This window comes from Lagopus leucura, unplaced genomic scaffold (genome assembly GCF_019238085.1).
Source record: "Lagopus leucura isolate 7727_CA_CO unplaced genomic scaffold, USGS_WTPT01 Super-Scaffold_100024, whole genome shotgun sequence".
Classification (NCBI taxonomy): Eukaryota; Metazoa; Chordata; class Aves; order Galliformes; family Phasianidae; genus Lagopus; species Lagopus leucura.
The window spans coordinates 637,032-662,579 of NW_024962276.1; the positions used below are offsets into that span (position 1 = coordinate 637,032).

The window sequence follows — 25,548 nt, forward strand, 5'->3', positions numbered from 1 at the left end:
CCCCCCCAGGGCAGCGGGACGAGCGCTGCTCCCTGCTTATATTTCAGGCGCGGGGCTGTCGATCTGCCCCGGCCAGGGCACACAGACGTCCATTGTTGAAGCCCCTTTGGCGGCGGCGAGGAGCAGGTAAGGCGGCTCCGGCATCAATGGCAGCTCTGTCTGGCGGCGGGGCGGGGACTGCGCTGCGGGGCCTCGCGGGGGGATGGCGGTGCGCCCCACATTGCGGCGTGCTCGGGGCTTCCCCACCCCGAAGCGCTCGGAGCGGCGCGGCTTTTGCTGCGGTGCCGACCCCCGAACTTCGCCTGCAACGCGTCCGAGTGTCACCTTCCTGGGACGTGGCTGCAGCTCGCACGTCCCTTTGGCTTAGCAGCACTTTTGCCCATTTGGGGCTGCTTTTTGCTCAGTAAGTGGATAGGGGGTTTGTTTTCTTGGTGAACTCCTGGCAGCGGTTCCTTTGCACAGCGCTTTCCACGGGCTCTTGGCTGAGTCTGGAAACCTTTGCTTTCAGGTAGAGAAAAACAACCTTAGTGTGCACATTTCAGCCGGTCAGGGGGGTTTATGTCAGGCGCAAACTTTTCGGGAACATTGAGTCTCTGAGGAGCGTGGGTAACTAATCCCCGTGTGCGCCGCGGGGAGAGGCTGCTCAGTGCTGCGCCGGCTCCAGCACGGCCCCTGCTCCAAACCCGGCTCCCTCTGCTCGCCCCATTGGGACCTCGAGGTACGCAGCGTGGTTGTTTGCTCAGAGAGAATGCGGGGTTGAGGGAGAGGGGGAAATGCTGTCCGTGTCTGACACGGGGACATCTGCCAGCCCTGTCCCCACAGGTGTCCTCGGCACGGCACAAGGTCAGGTGTGACACAGCTCTTTCTGTGACCCTGTGGTGCTGAGGATCGTGGTGAGCAGGGGCTGCCCTTGTCTCTGGCTCTGTGTCCCTTGCTGTGGGGCTGTGGCACGGCCCCATCCCACTGTGATGAGAGCCTCGGGGTGGGGTGAGCCCCCTGTTTTGGTGAGGAGGGGCTCCTGCTGTCTGCAGGTGAGTGGAATCTTTCAGCTCCGTGCGATGCTGCTGTCACTGTGCTGTTCCTCGCTGAGCCCTGCACCCGTGGCAGTGCTGGGACTTGGGGTGCCTGGGGGTCATGGGAAGGGCACGAGAGCTGCTTCTTGTTGTCAGGCACCACTTGAGGACGTGTCACATTCTGGTTTTAATTATGGTCATCAGCTGTCAAACGGCCATGCTGGTGCCTATAGCTCTGGCATTGCCACGCAGCGCATAGCCGTGTCTTGCTCCCACCTTGCCATTTGTCCCCAGACCCAGGCACGGCCCTGAGCCCTGCAGGGATACAGCCTACGCAGGGCTGGGCTTTTCCTATGGAACTGTACACACGTGTGCACACACCCACTGCAACCCCAAATGATGGTGTGGTTGGCGCAGCCGTCTGCAAGCCCAAGCCACATCCAGCCTGAGGTAGGGTCCGGCCCTGGCGCTGCCTGTCCGTGGAGCTGCCCCAGGCAGGGGATGCTGTGGGGTGGGTGGGTCCCTGCTGCCGCCCCACTGATTACAGGGAGCCCTGAATGCACTTCGGCTCCACGGTGGGCACGCTGGTATGCCAGCAATGTGGGTGCTCCAGAGGTGTGGATGGTTGGATGGATTGAGGGAGTGCCCCGGTGTACCTTGGTAGATGGTGGCTGCCCCAGACAGCCAACAAGGAGGGCTGCAGCAAGACCCAAGTGTCCCCGTTGCCTGGCCTGGCTGGATGCTGGTGTCCCCAGCTATGGTGCCCATGGCATCCTTGTGGCATGGACCACGGTGTGGACCATGGAGACGCAGCCACCCCTGGGCACGTGGGCTGTGTGTTGCAGCAGGAGCCTCCTCTGTGCCCAGAGACACCTGGTGTGCTCAGAGGCAGCTCCAGAGCCCATCGTGTTAAACAATTAGCAATCAATTAGCAATTAATTGTATCGGCAAGCCGCCGTCATGCTTTGCCAGCAAGTCTGAGGATGCAGTGCCTGGTGGGGGCTGGCCACTCTGACCCCGCAGATACCTTATCTATCCACGCCTGCGTGTTTGGGAAACTGAGATAACCTCGGGCCCTGCTGTCATCCCTGGGGATTAAGCAGGTGGGGGAGAGGTGCAGTGTCTGTCCTTGTGCTCTGTCTGGCTTTGTGCTGCTCCACGCACATGCCTGGGGGCTTAGTGAGGGTGGTGTGCATGTACAAGGGGCTGCTGGGCTGGGGGCTGCCCCTGCCCACTCCGAGCACTGCCATCTCTGTTCTGTGGCAGCTCTGACTGGTTTGTGGGGCTCGGTGGGGAGGTGCCTCCTGCCTGAGGCCAAATGGAGGGATGGGAAGCGCTCACACGATGCCAAGGAACAAACAAGAGGTGCTTGTGCCCTGCCGGCATGGAGCCCAGCACGGGACTGGCACGGGCCCATGGAGACAAGGGCAGGAGCTAGGGGGAGGAAAAAGGCACAGAAGCACAGAGGCATCCATGCAGGCCATGGAGAAGGAGGTGCTGGGAGCGATGCTGTAGAAATCCTCATCCCAGATGCCACCGTTGCCCTTCAGCACCCCGAGCTGGGTCAACCCGGGCATCTCCTGCCCCTGGGCAGCGTGCGGCCGTGCTCCTGCTCCTGGGTGGCCTCATCCCGGCCCCCTGCGCCATCCGTGGGAGCAGCGATTGGGTGTCATGGCCGTGGGGAGAAATGCGAGAGGAGGAATCCCGGGAAACTGGTTCTACCCCTCCGTCCGGTGCCGGCGGGATGGCGGGTGGCGGCGGAGCTCCTCCCTCGGCGAGGGCATATAACGCCCGGCATGGTCCCGGCGGGCGGCACTGCGTGGCGGAGAGCGATGGCCTCCATGGGGCTGCAGGTGCTGGGCATCGCCCTGTCTGTCATCGGCTGGCTGGCGTCCGTCCTCTGCTGCGCGCTGCCCATGTGGCGCGAGACCGCCTTCGTGGGCAACAACATCGTGGTGGCTCAGATCATCTGGGAAGGGCTGTGGATGAACTGCGTGGTGCAGAGCACGGGGCAGATGCAGTGCCGGGTGTACGACTCCATGCTGGCCCTGCCGCAGGACCTGCAGGCCGCCCGCGCGCTGCTGGTGGTGGCCATCGTGCTGGCTGTGCTGGGCACACTGCTCGCCATCGCCGGCGGCAAGTGCACCACCTGCGTGGAAGACGAGACGGCCAAAGCCAAGGTGATGATCCTCTCCGGCGTCACCTTCATCGTCTCCAGCGTCCTCATCCTCATCCCCATCTGCTGGTCGGCCAACGCCATCGTCCGGGACTTCTACGACCCGCTGGTGGCCGACTCCCAGAAGAGGGAGCTGGGCTCGTCGCTTTACGTGGGCTGGGCGGCCTCCGCGCTGCTGTTGCTGGGGGGGGCCATGCTGTGCTGCACCTGCCCGCCGCGCGGTGAGAAGCCCTACTCCGCCAAGTACAGCGCGGCTCGCTCGCTGCCGGCCAGCAACTACGTGTAGGGCCGCCGCACCCTGCCAGACGGGGATGCCCCGCGGGGAGCGGGTCTGGGGCCGGGGCGCTGCAGAGGGGATGGAGCGAGGGGGGCAGACAGAGCCGCCTTTGTTCACCGGGATTGGAGCTGGTTCTTTAATCCTGCTGGGATGGGAACGGCGCTCTGCCGTCCTGGCTGCCCGCCCGACAGCTCGGGGGCACCCGCGGTATCTCCTCAGTGGGGGCTGGGGTGTGCTGTTCTGTGCCGTGCCGGGACGCTCAATGCGCCGGGTGCCGCCCCACCGGTGACACGCGGCTCCGTGCGGCTCCGACTTGTCCAAACACCACTGCGGAGGACGGGGAGAATCCCCGGGTGATGTCCGTCGAATCTGTCCCGTGTGGCCAGAGGGCGCGGTGGCTCGGTGACACGCAGCGCGGTCTCGAGGAGCGTTTGGTGCTCTTCCCCCTCCGTGCCCCCAGTTCTTACTTTGACCTACTTTCGGGGATCTCACCTAGCTGTACGCACTTGCGATTTTTCTCGGCAGCTCGCCGGGGTGCGGGTATCATTATTCTGGGAGTGGGAAGGCAGCGGCAGGGCTGGGAGAACCGGTCCGGGAGGCGGCACCGGGCTCTGCACTGCACTTCTTCCATCCGTGGGGCAGGAGCAGCTGGGGGCTCGTGGTACCCCCGGTGTGGCAGCACCTGACCTTGTGCTGCAGCCATCCCACATTAAATGACAGTGCTGCACCCGCTGTGCTCCGTTGTCTTTATCTGCTGACCTCCGTGATGGGGTGACCTGTGGGTTCCAAGCTGCAGACCCCATGTCTGGGAACACCAGCATGAAACATCCCAAATTAGGAGGGACAGCCCCAGCCTCCCACCCCCTGCTCCTCACCCCTGGCTCTACCACAGCTGTGCTCCCCTCCCGGGCCACCTGGGGAGGTGACAGTGGGGTGGCTCAGCAACGAGATGCCTTTACAGTATTGAGGCCACCCCATGCTATCACAGGGCCCCGGGCATTGGGGCCATCGCCCCACGCTGCTCCTGTCTGACCGGCTGCACCAAGCAGGAAGGAGAGGCGGGCGCCAGCAGGACATGGGGTGTTGGGATGGGTTGGGATGCCCCAGGGCTGCTTGGAAGCACCTTGGGGCTGGTGTGGGTGACAGCAGTGTTTTGCCTATTTGCCTTCTGGCCTTGGAACTGTGCCAGTGCACATCCAGTGTGTGGCCAGCCCTGGGAACGTCCTTCATGAGCACCTCGGGGCACTGGGGACAGCACACAGTACCCAGCATGGGGCACAGGACCTGGACGGTGAGGCTGTGGTGCTCACTGGGGACTTTGAGGGCTCCCAGCTCCAGCGCTTTGCTGGGATGGGGATGGAAGTGGGCAGCCCAAATGTGTTGGAAATGGTGGCAGATGATCTGCAACAGGAGATCGATGCTCCGGCTCTGTGCTGGGATCCACTTGGTCACTGCCTGTCCCCAGTGAGGACACCCAGCCCATGTCCTTATGGCTGTGTGGCACCAGGGGTGGCTGCCCACCGTCCCAGCCCTGGCCCCTTGCTTCTCCTGGGAGAGAAGGACGTTGTTATCAAATCTAACACTGTGCCCAGGCTCGGCCAGGTGCCCATCACAGTGCAATGCCAATGGGTGAGAGGTGCAGGGATGGAGCAGGAGCACAGCCGGGCAGGAGAGGCCATAGAAACCGAAACTGGGAGCAGGAAAACCGTGGTGAAACTTGGAACAGCTGCAGGGCGTGCCAGGTACAGCCGATACCCACTGCCACACCAGGGCCATAAAAACTCAGCTGCTCCCAGTTGCCAAGTCTGGGTCCTGGGTCACAACAGTGGGGTCTGCTCTGCATGGGGCCGAGCTTGAGATGAGCCTACAGTCATGGTGTGTTGCTGTGGTTGGTGCCCTGAAGTTCCCCATCTCGGAGCAGCACCCTGCGTCTGCGGTGGCCCCTTCTCTATAGCACCCTGGGAGGGCTGGAGCAGCCTTGGTTTGTCAAACATGCTCCTGGTGCTGCTTCTCCAAAGGATGAGGAGCCAGTATTGCTGAAAGTGCCGAGCCCTGCGGCTGGTATTGCAGGCAGACCTGGGCTCGTGCCCATACCCAGCCCCACAGACAGGAAACCTGACAGGTCCAAAGGCTACTGCAGTGCGGCCACCAAGGGCAGAGTGCCGGCTGGGGCAGCCATGAGGAGTGCCCTGTGCTGAAGGGACACCTTGGGTGAAAGCATGATTCACCTGGGCTCCTGCAGCTCAGCCTCCTCTGGACCTGGGAGCTCAGTGTAGGACAGGCCCCCATGCAGCCCTGCAGCAATGCATGCAGCTCCGTGCAGCAATGCTCCATTGAGGACATATCTCCATACAGCTCTGCAGCAGTGCTCAATTCAGGACCTGTCCCTATGTCCCTATGGTTCCCTGCAGAATGCCTCATGAAGGATGTCTCCCCGTGTCCTCATGCAGCCCTGCAGCAATGCTCCATGCAGAATGTGTCCCCATGTCCCCATGGTGCCCTGCAGCAATGCTCCATGCACAACACATCCCGCCGCGTCCTGCAGCCATTCCCATCTGGATGGCAGTGGGATGCCTCCGCACGGAAGCACAGCTGCTGTGAGCAGCTCGGTGCCCACATGTGTGATGTGATGGCTGTGCCTGTCCCCACAGGTGCTGATGGCGACGATGTCGATGCAGCTGGGCGGTCTGGTGCTAGCCGTGCTGGGCTGGCTGGGCTCCATCCTCACCTGCGCGCTGCCCATGTGGAAGGTGACGGCCTTCATTGGTTACAACATCGTGGTGGCCCAGGTCTTCTGGGAAGGGCTGTGGATGAACTGCGTCTACGAGAGCACAGGGCAGATGCAGTGCAAGGCGTACGACTCCCTGCTGGACCTCACCTCTGACCTGCAAGCCGCCCGCGCGCTGGTGGTCACCTCCATCATCGTGGCCTTCCTCGGCCTCCTCACCGCCATCTCGGGGGCCGACTGCACGCGCTGCATGGAGGACAAGAGCTCCAAGGGCCGCGTTTCCATCGTGGCGGGGGCCATCTTCGTGCTGGCCGGCATCGTGCTGCTCATCCCCGTCTCCTGGTCTGCCAACAGCATCGTCACCAACTTCTACAACCCCATGGTGCCCGAGGCCCTCAAGAGAGAGCTGGGGGCTGCCCTGTACATCGGGTGGGCTTCCAGTGCCCTGCAGCTGCTGGGTGGGGGCATCCTGTGCTGCTCGGGGCCACCTGTGGAGCGGGACCACTACCCCAAGTCATACCGTGCGGTGAAGGGCTGCGGCCCCATGGGCTACCCCATGAAGGACTACGTGTGAGCTGCCCCAGCCAGGCACCAGCCCTTGGGCACAGCACCACGGTCTCCGTCCCCTTCACATCCCACATCCCCTGCCCGCACACCGTGTCCCCACGCCAGCTGTGTCCCCCCCCCCGTGCTTTGCCCTTCCCACAGGCTGGTGACAGCATGTGACCTCATCCCGCTGCCCTCCTGGGGCGCTGCTGCTGCTCCCAGCTCTATAAAGGTCTTGGTGCCACTAAGGCTGCCTGGGCTCGTTTTGAAGCTGTGTTTTGACACTTCCTATGTCTCTCACACCTCCATGGGCAGCAAAAGGGCTTGCTGTGCCATCACCCACCATGTCCCTGTGCCACCTCACCACCCCACAGGATGGCCCTTCACACTGAAACCACGCACACCCCAATCATGCAGTGCACATAGGGTTTATTCATTAGCCAAGCACGGGACAGGGACAGCCACAACCCCCAGCCACTCAGCTTAGGGGCAGTGCTGGGGACAAAGGGACCGTGCCTGTATCACCGAGGGGAGGCAGGGGCTGGCACCACAGCACCAGGACATGGGGAGACAATGCACACCAGAGCCCAGCCAGGGGGGATGATGTGTGCTGGAGACAAAATGCTTTCAGCACATTCAGCCTGGGGTGCTTGGATGCCCCAAAGCTGTGGGCTCAGCTCCTGCAGTGGTGGCACCGAGGTGGGTGCGGAGCCACTGCTCCGATGGGGTGAGTTTCCATGTGAAGGAAATCACATGGATGGATGCTCCTCACATCCATGGGAATGCGACAAGCAGCAGCAGGTCTGCAGGAAGGAAAACAAAAAGATTCCAGTGGGAGATTTGGGTAAAAAACTTCCCAAGGAAGCAGTGGAGGAGGAAGGGGTGGAGGCACCACGCGAGGGGCACGGGGAACAGGATGGGCAGGAGATGCCGGGCAGCTCCGGGGTGGGGAACAGCCACCTTGAAGCCTCTTCCAGGTTCATTTCCCACCCAGCCCATTAGCTACAAAGCCATAGGAAAATGAGGGCTTAAGAAGGCAGGATGAAAGGTTGACGGTGCTTGGAAACTTTTCTGGGCGGATGTCGTGCTGTCACACTGCTCCTGGTGTGGTCAGTCTCTGTCACCTCGGTGTGCAGCGTGTGGGGGTCACTGCAGGACGCAGAACAACCCCCCCAGGCACGGAGCTGGGGTCTGGAACAGGGGTGATGGGGCAGGATCCAGGGGGTGACCGTGGCCATGAGGGAGGTGGGCACCGCGAGGACGCAGGGGTGGCTCTGCGGTGGTGTCACAGCACGGGCCGGAACCGGGTGCTGAGAAGGAGCCCTGGTGTTTGAGCCTGGTGTCGGAGGGGGTGGTACGGCCATCGGACGGGGGACACCCGCGGGGCGGCACAGCACCAGGCACAGCGCCGGGCCCCTTCACGGTGTCTCAGCTCTCCTCGGGGGGCGGGACGGGGCACTTGCGGTAGATGTAGATCACGCCGGAGATGTAACCGCTGCCCCGGACGTTCTCCTCCTCCTCGGAGGTGGCCCTTTCCCAGCGCGGCACCTCTTGCACCAGCACACGCTGCCACGCACCCTTCTGCTCCAGCTGCTGCAGCACGGCCTCCAGCTCCGCCCGGTACCGCCGGTTCGACGGGTTGCTGCGGGTGGTCAGGCACAGGAAGCCCCCTGCCGACGGCGGGTGGGTGACAGCCGCCTGCGGTGCCGCGTCACCCCGGGGTGCCTCCGGCTCGCTCCTAGCCGGGACGCGGGGCCGAGGCCTCGTCCCGTCGCCGGAGGTCAGCGCGAGGACGCCGCCTCACCTGCCCTGGTGACGCGCAGCAGCTCCGGCAGCGCCGAGCTCGGCACCTGCCCCTCGCCCAGAGCTCCCACCAGCGTCACGGCGTCGTAGCGCTCTGCGGGTCGGGCACGTCAGCCACCAGCGGGGCGTACGTGGTGTCACCGCTCCCGGTGCCGGCCGTTACCTGCGGGCGCGGGCAGCGGCTCCCGGCCCAGCTCGCAGCGCTGCAGCTGCCGGTAAAGCCCGGTGCCCCGCGCCAGCTCCAGCATCCCGGCGCTGCCGTCCACGCCGTGCAGGCGGCGGAACCCGCGGCGGTGCAGCTGCGGGACGGACGGACGGACGGACGGGCGGGAGGGTGGGATGACCGCTCGGCTCCCCCCGCTCCCTCCCGCCACGTCCCGTACCTCCCGCGCTACGAGCCCAGTGCCGCACGCCACGTCCAGCACCCGCGCCTCGGCAGGCGGCGAGGGGAAGGCGAAGGCGAGCGAGGCGGCGGCCAGGTACGGCGCACGGTACTCCAGCGCGGCCACATCCTGCTCGTAGCGCCCGGCCCAGCCGTCGTACAGCCGCAGCAGCTCCGGCAGCTCCGCACCGCCGTGCACCGCAGCGACGCGCTCCCGCACTCCCGCCGCCAGCTGCATCGCAGCCCCGCCCCTCACCCCGCCCCGCGCCGCTCCATTGGTTTAGCGCTCCGCCCCGGGCCCGCCTACCGCCGTCCCATTGGTTAGCGGCAGGTGGAGGGCACGCCCCCCAGCTTCTGATTGGCTGTCGTCGCCCGGCCGCTGTCGCGCTCCGTTAGGCACAGGGCGCGACCAAGTGCGGCTGCGGGGGGAGCCGGGAAGTGCGTCGGCGGGACGGACCGAGTGGTGGGACTGGTCAGCGAATGACCTTGGAGCAAAAACCACGGAGATGGCAGCAAGCACCCCGGGGAGGTCATCGGGTGCCGGGGGAGGGGTGACACCAAGGGCCTCCTGGTTAGAGAGTGCTTTCAGGAGGAGAGGTGACACTCAGTGCCATGAGGCTGTGCCCCGAGGGTGACCCGGAGCCCCGGGGTGGTGACACGCAGCTTTCCCAAGGGTCACTGGGTGCCCCGGGTCTCTGCAGTGTTCACTGGCGCATCCCGTCTGCTGGTGCTGCAGCAATGGTGCTGTTTGCGTGGCACTGCCCTATCGTCCCTTTGTGTCACTGTATATTCTGCGCAGCGCTCCTGGGACAGGTCACCTCCTGTCACCACTCCCGTGGCTCCAGTCCTGCACTGTCACCTTCATCTCACCTCTATACCTTCTGCCTGCACAAGGCCATGTTCCTCTGCCATCGCCAGGACGTGTCCTGTTCCATGCTGGCGCAGGTGACACCGTGGTGCTGAGCAGCTCCCCGGCCCCGGGCAGGTTCTGCATCTCCTGACACACGTACATCCCTGGCTGCCCATGGGAGCAGGGTGTGTGGCCACAGTGTGAGGTCTGAGGATGGGTTGGGGGAGCGGCCTCGGGGGGCTGTGAGTGATCACACAACCATTAAGATTGGAAAGGACCTCTACAGTCATCCAGTCCAACCCCAACCCATCCCACCATGCCCACTGCCCGCGTCCCTCAGTGCCACATTTCGGGAACACCTCCAGGGTTGGTGACCCCACCACTCTCTGGGCAGCTGTGCCACTGAATTACTGAGTCTGAATGTTTCCTAATACTCAACCTGAACCTCCCCTGGAGCAGCTTAATGCCATCACCCCTCATCCCATCGCTGTTACCTGGGAGCAGAGGCCGACCCCCATCCTCCTTTCAGGCAGCTGCAGGGAGCGGTGAGGTTTCCCCTGAGCCTCCTCTGCTCCACTCTGACGCATCCCAGCTCCCTCAGCCGCTCCCATCAGACGTGTGCTCCAGAGCCATCACAGCTCCGTTCCATCTCCAGACACGCTCCAGACACGCTCCAGGTCTCTCTCGTACAGAGCGGCCCAGCACAGAGCCGGGTGGGCGCGGGCAGTGCAGAGCGGGGGCCTCGAGAGGGAGCCCTCCGCCCGCGCTCAGCCCCGCGCCGGGCACTGCCCGCCTGGCCGGGCGGTGGGGCGGTGGGCAGCGGCATCAGCGCAACCCCGTGGCTCCTCGCACCGGCCCTGAGGTGGCCTCGAGGTGACGGCGGGGACATGTGAGGTTCGGGGCGCGGCTGCTGCCCAGTGACCCTCGTGCCGGACGTTGTCACTTCGTCCCCTCTCTGCTCACGGCTCCCATCCCGCACCCCGGGCAGGTGGCTCTGCTGCTGCCGCCGCATCTTTGGAGCCGCTTTCCCGCACCGAACATCATTTTCCCCGTCCCGACACGCGTGGATCAGCTCTGCAATTTGCCGGCACTTTTCTAAACATCGTGTTCCCGGGGCTGGCGCGCACCGAGTGCTGTGCACAGCTGTACAAACAGCTCCTGCTCCCCGCGGCACGGCAGCTTTGGGCTGGCTTTGCCTCAACCCCGGCTAGCCAAGCTGCGGGCCGGCCCCGGTGCCAGCACCAAGGACCCGGGCATGTTTTGCTCTGCAAAGAACCCTGCGAAGTTTTGGGTGCTTTGGCCAGAGCTGTGCTGAGGCTGTGCTCTGTGCTGGCACACGGCTCCACCACTATGGGCTCCTGCTACATTTGCTCATGCTTGTGTCGCCCTCGGCGCAGTTCTTCAGGTGCTGTCCTCATACTGTGCCTGTGTGTGCAGCATCTCCCTGTGCTGGTACTGGCTTGCAGTCTGCCACAGAGTGGGGACAGGCAGTGGGAAAGAGCAGCATTTTGATGCTCCGCAGGGCCAGGCACCCCCAGGCCCAGCAATGTCACCCATCTGCTGCCTTGCCTGCCTGCAGGCCCCATTGCCTCAGCCTGTCCTGGGCTCCTGGATTTGCTCCAAGCTCGCGTCTTCCTGCAGAGCTTCCCTAACTGTGCTTTAGGGCAGTCCCTAAGCCTGCCCTGTGAGGTGGAGCAGAACACCCGGCAGAAGCAGTCTGTCTAATCTAGGGTGTGGGAATCATGGCCAAGGACTGCCTCGGTCACCCCATGGTGTGTGGCACCCTCAGCCCATGTGGCAGCGATGGACAGCCAGTCCCTGACATGAAGAGAGATGTGATCCGTTGCTTTTGTGGGCACCCAACAGGTCTGGGTGGTTTGTGAGTGTTCACAGGGCTGTGCTGATGGGTGATGGGTGGGAGGCTATGGGAACACGGGGCATCAGTGCTCGTGCATTCCTGTGCATGTCCTCTGAGCAGCTCCTGGCTGCAGGGAGCCCCAGGAGCTGCAGCCATGCCTGATCCCAGATGTTCCCCACCAAAGCACTCATGTCCCTCCTTTGCTGGCATTTCCCTCCCGAGTTAATGGAGAAATCAGCGGTGCTCCCTTCCATGAATGGCTTTGCTCTGATCCCAGATATCCTGCATAAACCCCATGGCCTGTGCACCCCCCTGGTGTTTGGGTGTATTTCAGCCCTGGCGTGGAAGCGACTCCTGGGGCTGTGGGATAGATAGGGGACAAGGGGACAGATGCTTCCTGGTGTCAGCTGGGGACTCGGTCCTTTCAAACATCTGCAGAGATGTGGTGGCCCTTCACACAGCGGTGCTGCCGCTGGCTGGGATGGCTCTGCGCGTGCGTGCCTGTGCAGTGCACTGTTTTCATTTCCCAGCATCCAAACGTGGCTGGAGTCCATCAGCCTGTGGACCTTCCCATCCTTGCCCAAAGCCCAACCCACTGGTGTCCGAGGACAAGTGGATTTTGCCCCCTCACGCACACCACTCAGCACCACGAGCCACCTGAAGGCTGGGGCCCTGCCCGACTTCTCAGTTCATAAATCTGAACACGGCTGTGATTGATCGGGGCCAGGGCTGCTGTCACTGAACCATCTGCATCAGCCCCTGACACCCGCGTGGCTCGCAACCAGGTAACAAGGAGAGGCTGAGATATAAATCAGCAGCACAGCACGGTGCTGGCTGGAGATCAGACCTGCAGTGCAGACGAGAGGGCTGAGGAACGACTCACAGCTGATTCACGGCTGCCGGCACGGCTGGCACAGTCCTCCACCTGTGAGCCATGTTGCCACACTGCTGCAACCCCTGGGGACACAACATGTGGCTCAGCAGGGCTTCAGAGTTTGATTACTCCCATATCAGTTCCAGGCCGGTACGCAGCACTTATGTCATCTGAAGCATGGTGCTCCCACAGCCCCCCACATCCCCGCTGCACACCAATCCCAAGCCACGGCACCACGGGGACATGGTTGCTCCCACACTGGTAACATTCCCACTTCTGACCCTACCCTTCACACCTCTGCCCCCAACATCTCTCTGCAGCTCTCTGCTGAGCCCCCTCTGCCTGGCTCACCCCCTTCCTCACCATGGAGCAGCCCCACATCCGCACCCACCCCACAGACCCCATTGCCATCCCCTCCTCATGTCCCCAACCTCACCCACTCCCTCTCCTCGCCCCAGATGCCACCTATCCTTGTGATGGGGCACTTTCCTCCCCGCCCTCATGCCGTGCCCCCGGGATCTGCTCCCTGTGCCAGCTCAGCTCCGTGCCCACACCCAGCTCTGTGCCCAGCTGCTCCCACACCATGGCTCAGCACCTCGTCCTGGTGACTCAGTGTCACTCTCAGGATCACACCCTCATGACTTGGCATCGATCCCGAGGGTACACTGCTGATGACATCGGGAAGCTGCCCGATCGCACCCCGAGACTGTGACTTGCTGGTGACATTCCTGCCACATGGTGTAAATCACAGCGCTACCGGGGCAGAGCACAGCTCCACATCCCTGCAAACATCCTGATCCCATGGAGCACAGCCCAGCGCCCTGACCCTGGTTTTGTGGGACCCTTCAGGCCAACTTCCCTGTGCCCCAGGGGATGGAGGTTGCCTTGGTGCGGTCTGGCTCAGTAATAACATGCCAACTTTCACTGCAATGGGAATTAGGAGTGGATTAGTGACCGCAAACACACAGCAGGTTTTTTGTAGCTTGCAAGGGATGTCTCAGTGCTGCTGGTGAGGTTGGCCCCCGGCAGGCTGCAGGCTGGGGGGTCCTTGGTAATCTGAAAGCATTTAAAGATGCATGGTGACACCAAGCCCACCTCACCCTGCCTGGACCAGGACCTGAGGGTGTTTTGGTATCTGGATCTTAGAAACAGCACTAAACGGTATGGATCTCCAGAGGGAGGTCAGGCTGCTTCACCCTCTTCCCCTCACTCATCCTCAGGCCTGTGCTGATCTCCTGCCTCTGTGCCCTCAGCTCTGCCCTGAGCCTGCCCTGAGCTCCTTCTGCAGAGGGTGGAGGAACTCTTGGCTGCCTCACTGCCCAAATGGGGTTTGTGGGCTTCCCCTGGGGAGAGGAGCTGAATGCAGAACAGTTCCAGGCATAGGTTTTGCCCTGGGTTGAGCTGAACCTGAGCTGAGCGTGGAACCGAGTCCTCAGACATGGACCAGAGAACGTGTGCACAGAAGGTGCTTTCATGGGCAGGGGTGGTGATGAAGGTTTGGGTGATGGTGGCTGTAGCTGAGAGCACATCCCATTGTGCTTCCAGTGGTCGCTCGTGGTTGAATCTGCATCAACCACAGACTCCGGCTGGTGATGCTTGTCCTCCCTTTGCCGGAGGATTTCAGCTGAGGAGGATTTTGCTGGAGGATTGCATCTTTGGATTTCCTGGCCCGAGTTGCTCATCTGAATGCTTCCAGCCTGCGCTGATCCAAATGACCTGGTTAGGCCGTGCGGTGGTGGATCTATCCTAGCTCACAGATGCAGCAGGAAGAGGATGTGCAATTAACATCTTGGAAAGGGAGGGAGGAAGAGCAGCAGAGGGGACGACGGGCTGAGAACGGCTGTGGAGTATTGACTCCCGGAAAGCACGTGCAAGGGAGGATCCTGCAGGGCAGCTGCCCACTCCTCACAGGAACAATTCAAGGGAGTAAGTTCAGAGAGAGGCTAGGAATCTGGCAACACCGAAATCTCTGCAATTATCTCAAGAACAAGGAGGAGAGGCCCAGACAGCGGAAACGACATGAAATCATTGGATTCAGGGCAGCACGAGCACAGGGATGGATGCAAAGTCACCCAGAGGAGGTGGCTGCTGCGTGTCTGGGGGTCTGCAGGGAGGGTGGAGGTGGTCCCTGGGAGGTGTTCCTGAATGGCACAGCTGCTCTGGGGTGGCTGTGCTGTTTTTCTCCTATTTTTGCTGGAAATCTTGGTCAGGAGTGCAGCTGATGCCCCCTCAGCAGCACAAATGGCTTGGCTGGAGGGGCTGGAGGTGCATAAAGGTGATGGGTGCTGGAGGAACAGGCTGAGCCTGGCGGTTAGTGTCTTGGGGCACTTCAAACGTTGGCTGAAGGAATCACACTGTGGATTATCTCTGAGGACAACAAACTCAGAGCTCACGTGAGTTCAAAGGGTGGGTTCAGCTCGAGTTCACCAAAGCAAAATCCACGGTGGATTATCACGTAAAAGGGCTCAGCCTTGGCTCAGAGGGCTCATGAGCTTCAAGCTGCTGTAATCAGGGAAAGTATTTGAGGATGTGTCACCCTGTGTGGGCCACTCTTGTCTGCTTCTTAGCAGGTGGCTGCTACTCAGCTCTGCAGGGGCAGTGTGCAGGGATGGACCCCCACGCACAGCACATGGACATCACCCCATCCCCGCAGCAGGAATGTGTTCTGGGCCGTTCTGCAGCACTGGTCAGCAGGGAGCAGAGACACCTGGTGCTTCTGAAGCCTGTGTGGAGGTGGGGCTCCCAAAGAGCTCAAGGCAGATGGGGGAACTGCTGCAGAGAGCCCAGTGGGGGGCCACAAAGATGGTCAGGGCCTGGAGCATCTCCTTTATGAGGAAAGGCTGAGAGCCCTGGGGCTGTTCACACGTAGAAGAGAAGGCTGGGGGGGGATCTGATCAGTACTTACCAATATCTAAAGGGTGGGGGTCAGGGTGGTGGTGCCAGGCTCCTCTCAGTGTTGCCCAACAAAAGGACAAGGGGCTATGCTTCATTGCTGGTGCATGGAGCTTACAGCTTTGTCTCCATCCCATCCTTGCACGTTGGCTGCCTGTCCCTGAGGCGCTGGCCAGCCCTGGGGTCCTCACTGTGACCCACTACCCCACCATGCACGCAGCCCAGGATGCTTGCAAGCTGTGTGCAGCACAGATGCTTTGGGTGATGCCAGATCTTCTATGTTTCTTGGCCCCCAGCTCGTCGGCCATCTCGCCAGGTATGTAACTATCCCAGCTATTTCCTGCTGTACTGAAAAAAAATAAAAATCCAACCCTTCCCCCTGTTTGATATAAATACACAGCGTGGCTGCCCAGCCCCCTGGCCGGACAAGCAGCATTGCAGACGGATTGCGTCCTCCAGCAGCACAGCCAGCACCCCGTGCCCTGCTTGTTCCCTTTGGCAAGGGGAGCAGAGGGGTCTGCCATGGCCATGGCCCTGACCCAGCTCCCATTGCAGCCGCAGTGATTTATGGCTTGCTTCCCTCCTCCTGACAAGCACATCCTGGGAGTGGGTGCTGCTGCACCAAGCTGGATGGGAAAGGGAAGTGTGTGGTGCCCCTGAGCTGCTATGTCCCCATCTGAGCCCCAAGCTGGGGCAGCCCACCAGGCCTGGGAATGGGGGACCCCCCTCCCCAGTGTGTTTTACCAATGTATATTTTCTACCCCGCGATGAGAATGCTGGGGATCCGATGTTGAGGCCCCAAATCTGCAGCCCCTTTGCTGCTCTGTTCCTAGGCTGGTGCAATGGGTGCCGCCTGGCCTCATTTGCTTAATAAACAGAGAAGGTTTTATGAAGGCAATTCCATGGAAACCCCCATGCTTTGGGGGGCTCTGACAGTGCCAGGACAGGGGGATGGGCTATGCGTGATGCACCGTGCTCAGGACCTGCACTACCGGGTGGGTGCAAATGCCAGTGGGCACGGAGCTGCAGCCCTGGATGCTGGTGGTGAGCAATTAAGGGCAATGCAGTGCAGCATTGCTGTGCTCCTTGTGGAGCAGTCAGTGAGTGGATTTACTGTCCCAAGGTTTACCCTGACTGCTCTTTGCAGCCTTGACCAAACCATCACCTCAGGTCACCTCTGTGGTCAAGCTGCAAAGCACCAGGGACACACGTCCCAAACTCTGCAGGTGATTCATAAAATCGTATCAATTCATTAAAGGTGAACGAAATAAATTCATGAGGTCCTGGGTACCATTTGCAGTTCTCCTGGGAAAGCTTTCCTGCCCAGCTCTGCCCTCTGCCCAGCTCCACGTACCCATGCCCACAGCTCCAAGGGAGCGATGCCTGCAGCTCTGTGTGTGTGGTAGGTCTCTGGTTATTTTGTCTGCTCTTTCCCCGCCGAGTGCAAGCAAGTTGTGGTCTGAATTCCTGTTTCACTGTAATTGTTCTGTTATCTCCCCGCCAGGGTCTGGTTTCACTCATGCTTTGAGTTGCTGTCTGAAATGAATGGATTTCTCCGTTATTAAGAGCTGTTCCAGAGCTGTTCCTCCTGTTGCCTGTGTCTGCCCTTTTCCACTTCCAGTGCTGCCCTTACTGCCCTACCCTCGGCCCTGAGCCCACTCACACCAAGTCTCTGCAGCATGAGCTCTGAGGCACATGGAGCAAAGGCTGCTGGAAAGGACTTGAAAGTATCTGGAAAGTTCTGCAAACATGGAGTGATGGAGCAGGGCTGGCTGGGGCGATGGAGCAAGATGAGCTGGGTGATGGAGCAGGACCAGTTGAGGTGATGGAGTAGGGCTGCTTGAAGTGATGGAACTGGGCTGGTTGGGGTGATGGAGCTGGGCTGGTTGGAGTGATGGAGGAAGACTGGTTTGGGCGATGGAGCAAGACTTGTTGGAGTGATGGAGTAGGACTGGTTGGAGTGATGAAGCAGGAGCAGTTGGGGTGATGGACTGGCATCACTTGGGGTGATGGAGCAGGGTTTGATGAGGTGATGGAGCAGGACTAGTTGGGGTGCTGCAGCAGAGCTTTGAAGATGAGGAGAAAGGAAGCCACCGAAGGTAATGGGCACTAGCTGCCAAATGGGGACTTTTCATCAGAATTTTTCCTAACGGTCCTTTTTTTTTCCCTGTGAGGGAGGTTCAAATACTGGAACAAGGACCCAGGGAGGTGGTAGACATTCACTCTTGGAGATATTCAGGACTGGACTGGACACGATCCCAGTGTGATCATATTGAACCTGCTCTGCTGGAGCTGGACCTGATGCCTCCCTAGGCCCCCTCCAACCTCAGTAACCCATTTTCTGGTGGCACACAGGGATGTGGCCCAGCGAGGTGACCATGGAGCTGACCATCATGCCCATAGGGCTGATGGCACTGAGACACGGCCGTGCCAGGGCTGTCAGACAAGGGGCAAACGTTAAATGGAGGTTTCAATGAAAAGGGAAGATTCTGCTGCCCATCTTGGTACAAAATCACCTTTCCTAACATTCTCTCCAGCTCTTGGGCCAGTCTCCAGAGCGTGGCTTCCTCAACATTCCTCATGGTCCATCCATGTGCTCCAGGTGCCCGAGTCATTGCTTCACTACTCCACTGAGCAGCAAGTTCTGCACCCAGCATCTCTACCTCACTCCTGGGGGTGACAGTGGCTGTATAAGTTGGACTCCATGTGCTGGGCCAGAGCTGGTGTGACATTGCTCAGGACACTGGGATGCGTGTGGGTGCTAATCTATGGGGCCATCGCAGCAGGCACAGAACCAAAATCCCACTCTAATTGGCCTCGTCCAGTAATTCTTCCTGACAAAACAATTAAGTTTCTCAGGCAAGAGATGTTCTTTGCAAACAGGCCATGCCAGATGCTTTTGCTTTTTTTATCTGTGGTATTTAAGGATCTTTTCCTAATACTCACTCATTATTTTATGAGGCACAGACCAGTTCTGCCTGCCTTTTTGAAGCTGAGCATTGCACTCATGTTCATTTGTTGTCTCAGGGCTTCCCTAGTTCTGCAAAAGCGCTTTTTTTAAATTTTTTCCCCTAATTATTTTAAATAAACATTCTTGATTTGTAAAAGGCCGGGCCCTGCGAGACAGGGCAGGGAGTGGGACTGGCTCCAGCCCTCCAGGCTGCCGAGGCTGCGTGCACTGCAGCAAGACTGAGGTCAAAGCTGGAAAATCTTGCACGAGGGGCCCCGGCCAGCAAAGTCTGTCTCCCCTGGGGGGTGGCAGTGCGTGGAAAACGTGAGCTGGGGCGGTCAGGATGGCTGTGCCCAGGCTGGTGCTGCTGGAAGTCCCCGTGCTCGCTGCCCTTGCTCTCCGTACCAAAGTTTGATGGTGTGTATCTCCCTGCCTTTGGATTTCAGTGGTCTCTTCCACCTTCTGGGGCAGTTTGCCCTTGGTTTTTCAGGCCCCACGTGCTTGTGCAGGTCTGGGGATGCAGCCATGGCACCCTGGGGGCTGATGTCCTAAGAAGGGATGCAGAGGTTGGCATCTGCTGGGAAGAGAGGCAGAGCACGTGGATGGGATGTGCTGGGTTCTGGGGGGGTCTGTGCCGGTGTGCAGGTCTCTGTGGGGTCTGCTGGCAACAGGGACTGGTGCCCTGTGTGCCTTGTGGTGTCTCTGATGTCCTGCCTGGTGACTCCAGCAGTGCTGGCTGCTCGCTGTGGAGGATCTGCTGGGGTGGGTGCTGCTGGAGCAGAGCAGATGATGTTTTATCTTGCTCAGACATCACAGGTATCCTAAAATGGGGGTCTGAAGAGGATGCTGAGGGAAGGCACAACCTCCCATCTATGTGCCATTGGTGTGAGCACTCTGGCACAGCAGCCCTGCACCAGGTGCCAGTTCTCTCGTGCCAGCAGCACTGGGGCTGGCAGTGATGGCAGTGCTCCCTGATACCCTGAGTATCTCCCTCACTCCTGTTCCCTGGTCCCCCAGCTCCCTCTGTCCTCATCTTTTCTCTGTGATGGGGTGGAGCATCCAATCCCACCCCTCAGAACAGAGCAGGTGAGTGACCCCACTTCCTACACGGGGATCCACTGCCAGACCTGTTGGCTCCATCCCACAAGGCCACACCTATGACAGGTGCTCCCATGGCTCCGGGTGATCCTTCCCAGCAGGTTCCAGCTCAGCCACGCTATAAATCTCCTCCCTGCATGCTGCAGGTTGCAGGGAGGCAGCCTGGACTGAGGGTGGGAGCGTCCAGCTGCGGCCGTGCTCTCCACGGAGGAGCCGTGTGTGGGGATGCCAGCATTTCCAAGCGCAAGACAATTGTGCTTTATTTCCTCGCTGCATAGGAAAAATAATAAACATTCCTGGGGTTTGTTTTCAGGCTGCTTTGCGGAATAAATCTCAGACTGTTGTTGTCTCTCTGGGCTCTCTGGTCCCACAGAACTGTGTGTTCTCTCTTCATGAGTCACCGCTGACGCTCCGAAATGCAGCGCAATGGCCCTGTGCTGCTCTGGCTGGATGTGCTGCAGATGCTGGGGCAGAGCTGCTCGGCTCCCATGGGTGTCAGTGAGCCCCCGGCACTTCTGCCTGCACCTCTCCGACTGATCCCCTGGGCCTGGTGATGCCTTCTGGCCCCTGGTGATGTTACCTGTGTCACAGAGTGGCAGATCTTTGAGGGGAGGGGTCTGTCCTGAAGGGCAAGGTCTGTCCTGGAGGAGAACAGAGTTGTGGGGGAGCCAACAGCATTTCCCAACCCCTTTCCTTGAGTGGGAATCGGATGCGTCACTGGAGCCCAAAGGATGCTATGGCTGCTGGCCTGTGGCCTGCGGGAGCAGCCTTCAGCAGTGCCCATCTTCATGTGGTGGGACCTGGTTTTGCCCTTAGCATGATGTAGGACCTCACACTGGAGACATGGCTCCGTGGGAGAGCGGCTCACCCTGGTTGATGTCCACAGAGCCACCTGGATGCCACTGAGATGAGTGATCCATACAGTGTGCAGAAGCCAGGGTCACACCACCACTGCTGGAGCAGCTGAATGTGCCGTAGGATGACATGGGGCTGGGAAACATCGAGCAGAACTGGATGGTCTTCGTGGAGAAGTTGTTCTTGGTGTGACCAACAAGCTGCACTGCCTGCATCATCTCCAGCACTTAGCATAGGACGGCCAGCACCCAACAGCATATAGAAGCTTCATAACCCTACCTTCCCAGTCTCGCCAGCCTTCTTCCTGCACGTGGTCCTACCATAAAGACAAAGGGTCCCCTGAGAGTTCGGTGTGGACCATGCATGTGGATGAGGGCAGCCTGGTGGGCACAGGACACCGGTCGGCTGTGCTGGATGATCCCTTGTGCATGACCTGCACCGAAGGGCTGAGCCCTTTGGCTCACGTCTGAGGCCACGAGAGCCAGTGCACGTCCTTAGGATGGGACGGGGCAGAGCAGTCTGCAGGAGGTCGGCACGTGCACGTGGCTGGAAGGCTGACCTCAGCCTCGGCGTTGCTACAGTTGTGTCCCAAAAATAGCCAGCTTTAGAAACACGAAGTCTCCTCGAGCTATTACCCAACACGCAACACAAATATAGAGGCAGCAGTCAGCCCAGCGAAACCACCGCCAGGAACTGTGCGAGTTATGGCAAACAGACTGACCGCAGGGGATGGAGGCAGTGGGAGGGCACACATCCCCAGGGCTGCTGGTTATACAGCAAAGGACTGGTCTGGCTTTGGAGGAACTCGGAGTGTTTTCAGTGCTATCCATGGAAAATAATGGCCAAAAAGCCTCCAAAGGTACAGTGTTTGATTGCCTCACGGGGGGAGTCATGGAGATGCGTTTATTGAAGACGGGAGAGTTTAGGAGAAGAGTGATTCCAGCTTGCAGGGAAGAATCATGAGGGGAATGTTCTTCCCTGGGAGATGCCTGGTAGACACTCGGCGGATGTCTTACGTAGCCAATAATGTAACATGGTGAGAGTCTGTACAAAGCTCAGATAAGAGCCGGTCACTGAAGGGGGCTCTGGACACTGTCAGGGTGAGGAGTGAGCAGACTGAGCTGTGCTAATGAGGAGCTAATTGCTGCACTCAGGATGCGTAGGCAACCGGCTGGCGTTGGACATCAATGAACAACATGTTTATTTGGATATCTGAAAGGTCAATTTTCTGAAACATGAAACAATCGCTGGCATGACCGCCTGGGACTGTAAATTTAGAATGGGAGGTGTTAGCAAAAGCTGGGACTCGTTCAAGGACATCCCAGCAGTGCCCCAAAGCCGTGATTTCATAGACCAAAATAACCCTCCCAGGGAAGGGGCTGTCAGCAGTGGTTTGGAGGTGTGGCGGGGCGGGAGGAATGCTGCAGGTGGGACCTGGTGCGAGCCTGGGTGTAGGGAGGGGAGGTGAGCAAAGAGCCAAGTGTCTGCTCTGCCTCATTGCCACAGAGAGGGCGGTGAGCCTTCGCCTCTTCCTCATCCTCCTTCGCTTCAGCCATCCTGCTCCTGGCGCAAGGCAGGCAAAGGACATCTGCATCTCCCACTGTACCAAACGGGGTGTGCCAAACCTGTCTGACCCATGGGCTGGAGAGCTGGCTCTGCCTGGAAGGGTGGGGAGAAAGGAAATCTGCAGCGACCTAAAGAACTGTTGGTTAAACTGTGCAGGTGGGAGAGGGGGAAGCCAAAGAAATCAATGAGCTGTTGCTGGGTAATGGCAGTGAGAAGCCTTTGAAAATATACATTAAGGATGATCAAATCAAGCCAAGCCCAATCTCAGCCTCGTGCAAAACAAGTGGACTCAAACTGTAACATGCAAAACTGTAAGTATGCACCAGATGACTCCAGTCTGTGCTTGGGTTGGAGCATAAAGCTGCATTCACCCCCGTGGGGGCTAAAAATTTACGTCTGTGATGGAGAAGGCTGTGCAACCACAGCCCAGTGGGCCCGATGGACTCACACCCTTGAGCCAAGAATGAGCTGCTGCTGCTGGAAGAGCCCCTGACGTGCTGACACTGACACTGAACAAACCTTGGAAAGACAGGACAGCATTGAACCCCTGGAGCTCTGCCAGGAACCGGGGGCCGTAAGCTGAGGAGGGGGACAGTGACCGTGCATGCTGTCCAGTCAGTGTAGTCCCACGGGCCCAGAAATAACGGCACGGTTTGAGGCTGAGCGTGTCCTGCATGCTAAGAGAAGGCTGCAAGGTGACGTGATCATTTTTATAGGTCCTTGCACATAAAGATGTTTCCTGGTGGGGGAGGCTTTCAGGAGCTTTGACAAATGTTTGCTACGGTCCACTGGCTGGAAGCCTCATTCAGACAAATTCAGCCTCAAAACACGCTGTGGTTTCCCACTCCTCAAGGGCCACTGACCACTGGAGGAGCTTTTTGGATGTGGGCAGGATTCGCTGCTGCCTGGAGCAGCACAACATCTTCCTGCAGCCAGGCATTAGGCCAGCTTGTAGGAGAAATCATGGTGTGCATCCTGTTCCTTCCCAGCCCCTGTGAGGAACCAGCTGTGGTGCTCATGGTGTGCTCAGCTTCTTGTCAAAAAGGGGTTTGTGACCCGTGTCAGTGCCCCAGGCAGCGAGGGCAGCACCAGAGTGGACCTGGATGGTGGTGAACACTGGAAGTGATGCAGGAGGTGGACATGGCAGCGAAGAGGAGTGGAGGATGCTATAGGGGTAGAGACATAACACACCAGAAGTGGTATGACATGCAGCTGGGGACAAGGGATGTGAGATGCGATGTGCTAATGGGATGTGTAGGAGCCATCACCCAGAGAGGCTCTGGGACGGCAGCATGGACAGGATGAGGCTTTGGGTGGTCCTCCAGGATGCTCAGATGCTTGCTGCCACGTCCACCTGCCTGGAAGCATCCTTGCTGTTCCACCGTGGCCTCTCCTCCTCTGCCTCATCCTGCAGCCCAACTGCAACACGTGGATTTGTCAAGTCCACACATTGCTGTGACTAGGGCACAACTCATCCCCATCCCACAGGCACCCGTCCCTCCCTGAGCTCTGGGCACAGGGAGGGCTCTGGCCAGCCTCTGAAGAGCCTGTTTCAGTGCTAGAATAATGCCAGGCATTGTGGCTATTTGCAGAGCTTGTGCTTTGGCCAGTTCTCGGAGCCTTTCATTTCTTTGGCAACAGTTCCATGGGTGGGAGGTGAAGGGGACACGAAAGATGCTGTGAGAAGAAGTCGAGAATAAGCAGGATGGGGTGCAGCCAACGTGCCTGAGCCCTGTGGGGCACTGCTTTGGGAAGCTCACAGCTTTGGGAATGGGGCTGTAAGGAGCAGCTCCAGGCTTGGTCCTGGAGGCTGGGATACTGTGCCACCCTGCAAGGACTGAGGACCTGTGGGCAGATGTAGCTGGGATGGGTGACCTTGGAGCCCATTGACCATGAGGGCACAAGGTGGGGAATCTTTCCTTCCTCCCGTCTCCATCCCAGGTTTCTCAGTGGGATTGGGAAAGTGTTCCTGGAGCGCTGGGGTATCATCGCTGCCAGCTGGTTTGTGCAGATGCAGGGTCCATCCTTGCACATGTCCTCAGTGCTGCCCTGGGCTGGAGGCAGTGGGCTGGGAGTCCCCTCCAGTTCCCCAGGAGCAAGTGCCCACCTCTCTGGGTCTCTCAGCCCTGTCCTCATGCTCCTGGGCACCCAGTTCCTTGCTCCCACCAGCTGCCAGCCTGGGGAGAGATGTCCACTGCCCGCTCTATCTCACCGTCTGGGAATGTCTCCTGAGACTTTGCCTGTGTTTTCATGTCCTTATTTGCACCTCTTGAGGCTCATTCATGCCCTGTCTTCTCTCCTCCTGGGTGCATCTCCTTCCCTCTGCCAGGACTGGGCTGGCCCCATGGTCCCTCCTGGCTCCTGGAACTCATTTGGTGGTTCTGGGGCAGTGGTCAGCACCAGTGAGGAGGAGCACTGCCTCTCTGTGATAACCCCCACTCCAGAACCACTGTCTGAACCCACAGGGCACTGAAAACACATCTTCTCATCCCTTGCTCTCTGCCCAGCCTGCTTTTTGCTTTCGGTCTGTTTCTGAACTACAGCTGAAGCCAGCTGGGGACCTGTGCACCTTCCCATGAGGTGCAGCTCTCATGTTCTGCCCCATCAGCTCAGGGTAACACAGCACCTTCGGGCAATGCAGCACCTCGTGCCCAGCTCTGGCTGCTGTGCTGCATCTGGATTCCTTGCATACAAGCCCTGTTTCATGGGCCACGTCTGGCTGCCCAGCGTATGATTCCTAGATAACAAGTCACTCCTGGATTTCCTACATGTGATTCTTGGATAACATGGCATATCTGGATTCCTTACATTCAATTCCTGGACAATATGGCACACATGCTCTTCAGCCAAGGCTGGAGCTGGAACAGGACTTTCTCTTTACAGTTTAAAGGATTTTTTTTCTGGAGAAGACAAAACTTTGACCTGAATTGCTGGCTGCCTCACAAAATCTCCCTTCTACCTCGGCTTTGGCTGCTCTTGGCTGGGAGCCTGGCTTGAAAACAAAGATCCTATCTTCCCCCACCCCCTGGGCTTTGGGATTGCTGGCGGTGGACACGCCGCCCCTCGCCAATCACTGCTTACAATAATATTTTTCTCTAGGATTGAGCTTGGAATAACTTTGTTTTGACATAATCTGAACTAATGTCTCCCCGGCAATGACAGTAAACACTCGACAATAGGTCACAGCACAGCCCGAAGCTCTGCAGAAGGGGCTGCAGCATTCAGACACACAGGGCAGGGTCTGGGCCACCGCTCCAGGGAAGGTCCCAGTGAGAGCAGGGTGCCCTGAGACATTGGGCTGGAGCCTTTGCCCCTCTCTTGATGGACAGAGGTAGGAAACGCAGCACGGGGCCGTTGTTAATCAGTTCCTTGGGCACCAGGAGTTATTGTGTCTGCAGTGGTGGCAGCTCCAATTTAAACACTGTCACCACACTATTAATGATCTTGGTGCTCGCTGCCACGAGAGCTCAGTCTGAGACCCAGGAGCTGATGTTTGTGCAGCTCCAAAAGGGCTTTGCTCTGTGCCTTGTGCTGCCTTTCCCCCACTGCTGTCCCCTAACCTGCTGTGTCCATAGTGCCATGGTGCGTTGTCTCTGCACAGCCCATCAGGCCGTGGTTTGCCCCCTCCCCACCTTCCCAAGGACAAGTGATGGGTTTCTTTTAGCAACAGCACAGTGTGT

General features: G+C 59.5%; 3 protein-coding genes across 4 annotated transcripts; 2 read left to right on the forward strand and 1 right to left on the reverse strand.

Annotated features, from left to right (window-relative positions):
• The first annotated feature begins 2,543 nt into the window (after window positions 1–2,543).
• On the forward strand, window positions 2,544–3,475 carry LOC122184743 (claudin-4-like). The gene is given in 2 exon segments (XM_042879936.1): window positions 2,544–2,712; window positions 2,715–3,475. Coding segments are annotated over 2 exon segments (930 nt in total).
• Window positions 3,476–6,123: 2,648 nt separating this feature from the next.
• Window positions 6,124–6,768, forward strand: LOC122184677 (claudin-4-like). The gene has a single exon (XM_042879811.1). The coding sequence runs from the start codon at window positions 6,124–6,126 to the stop codon at window positions 6,766–6,768; it is 645 nt and encodes a 214-aa protein (XP_042735745.1).
• A 384-nt stretch (window positions 6,769–7,152) lies between these two features.
• METTL27 (methyltransferase like 27) lies at window positions 7,153–9,163 on the reverse strand. Of its 2 annotated transcripts, XR_006180595.1 has the most exons (5): window positions 8,927–9,163; window positions 8,707–8,842; window positions 8,545–8,637; window positions 7,701–8,410; window positions 7,153–7,543 (listed from the first exon to the last, which is right to left on the reverse strand). XR_006180595.1 is itself a non-coding variant. In XM_042879785.1 (4 exons), the coding sequence occupies exons 1-4, from the start codon at window positions 9,161–9,163 to the stop codon at window positions 8,169–8,171; spliced, it is 708 nt and encodes a 235-aa protein (XP_042735719.1). In that variant the 3' UTR covers window positions 7,153–8,168. The 2 variants fall into 2 exon arrangements, 1 of the variants encoding a protein (XP_042735719.1); XM_042879785.1 differs by having other exon boundaries at window positions 7,153–8,410.
• Between the last annotated feature and the right edge of the window lie 16,385 nt (window positions 9,164–25,548).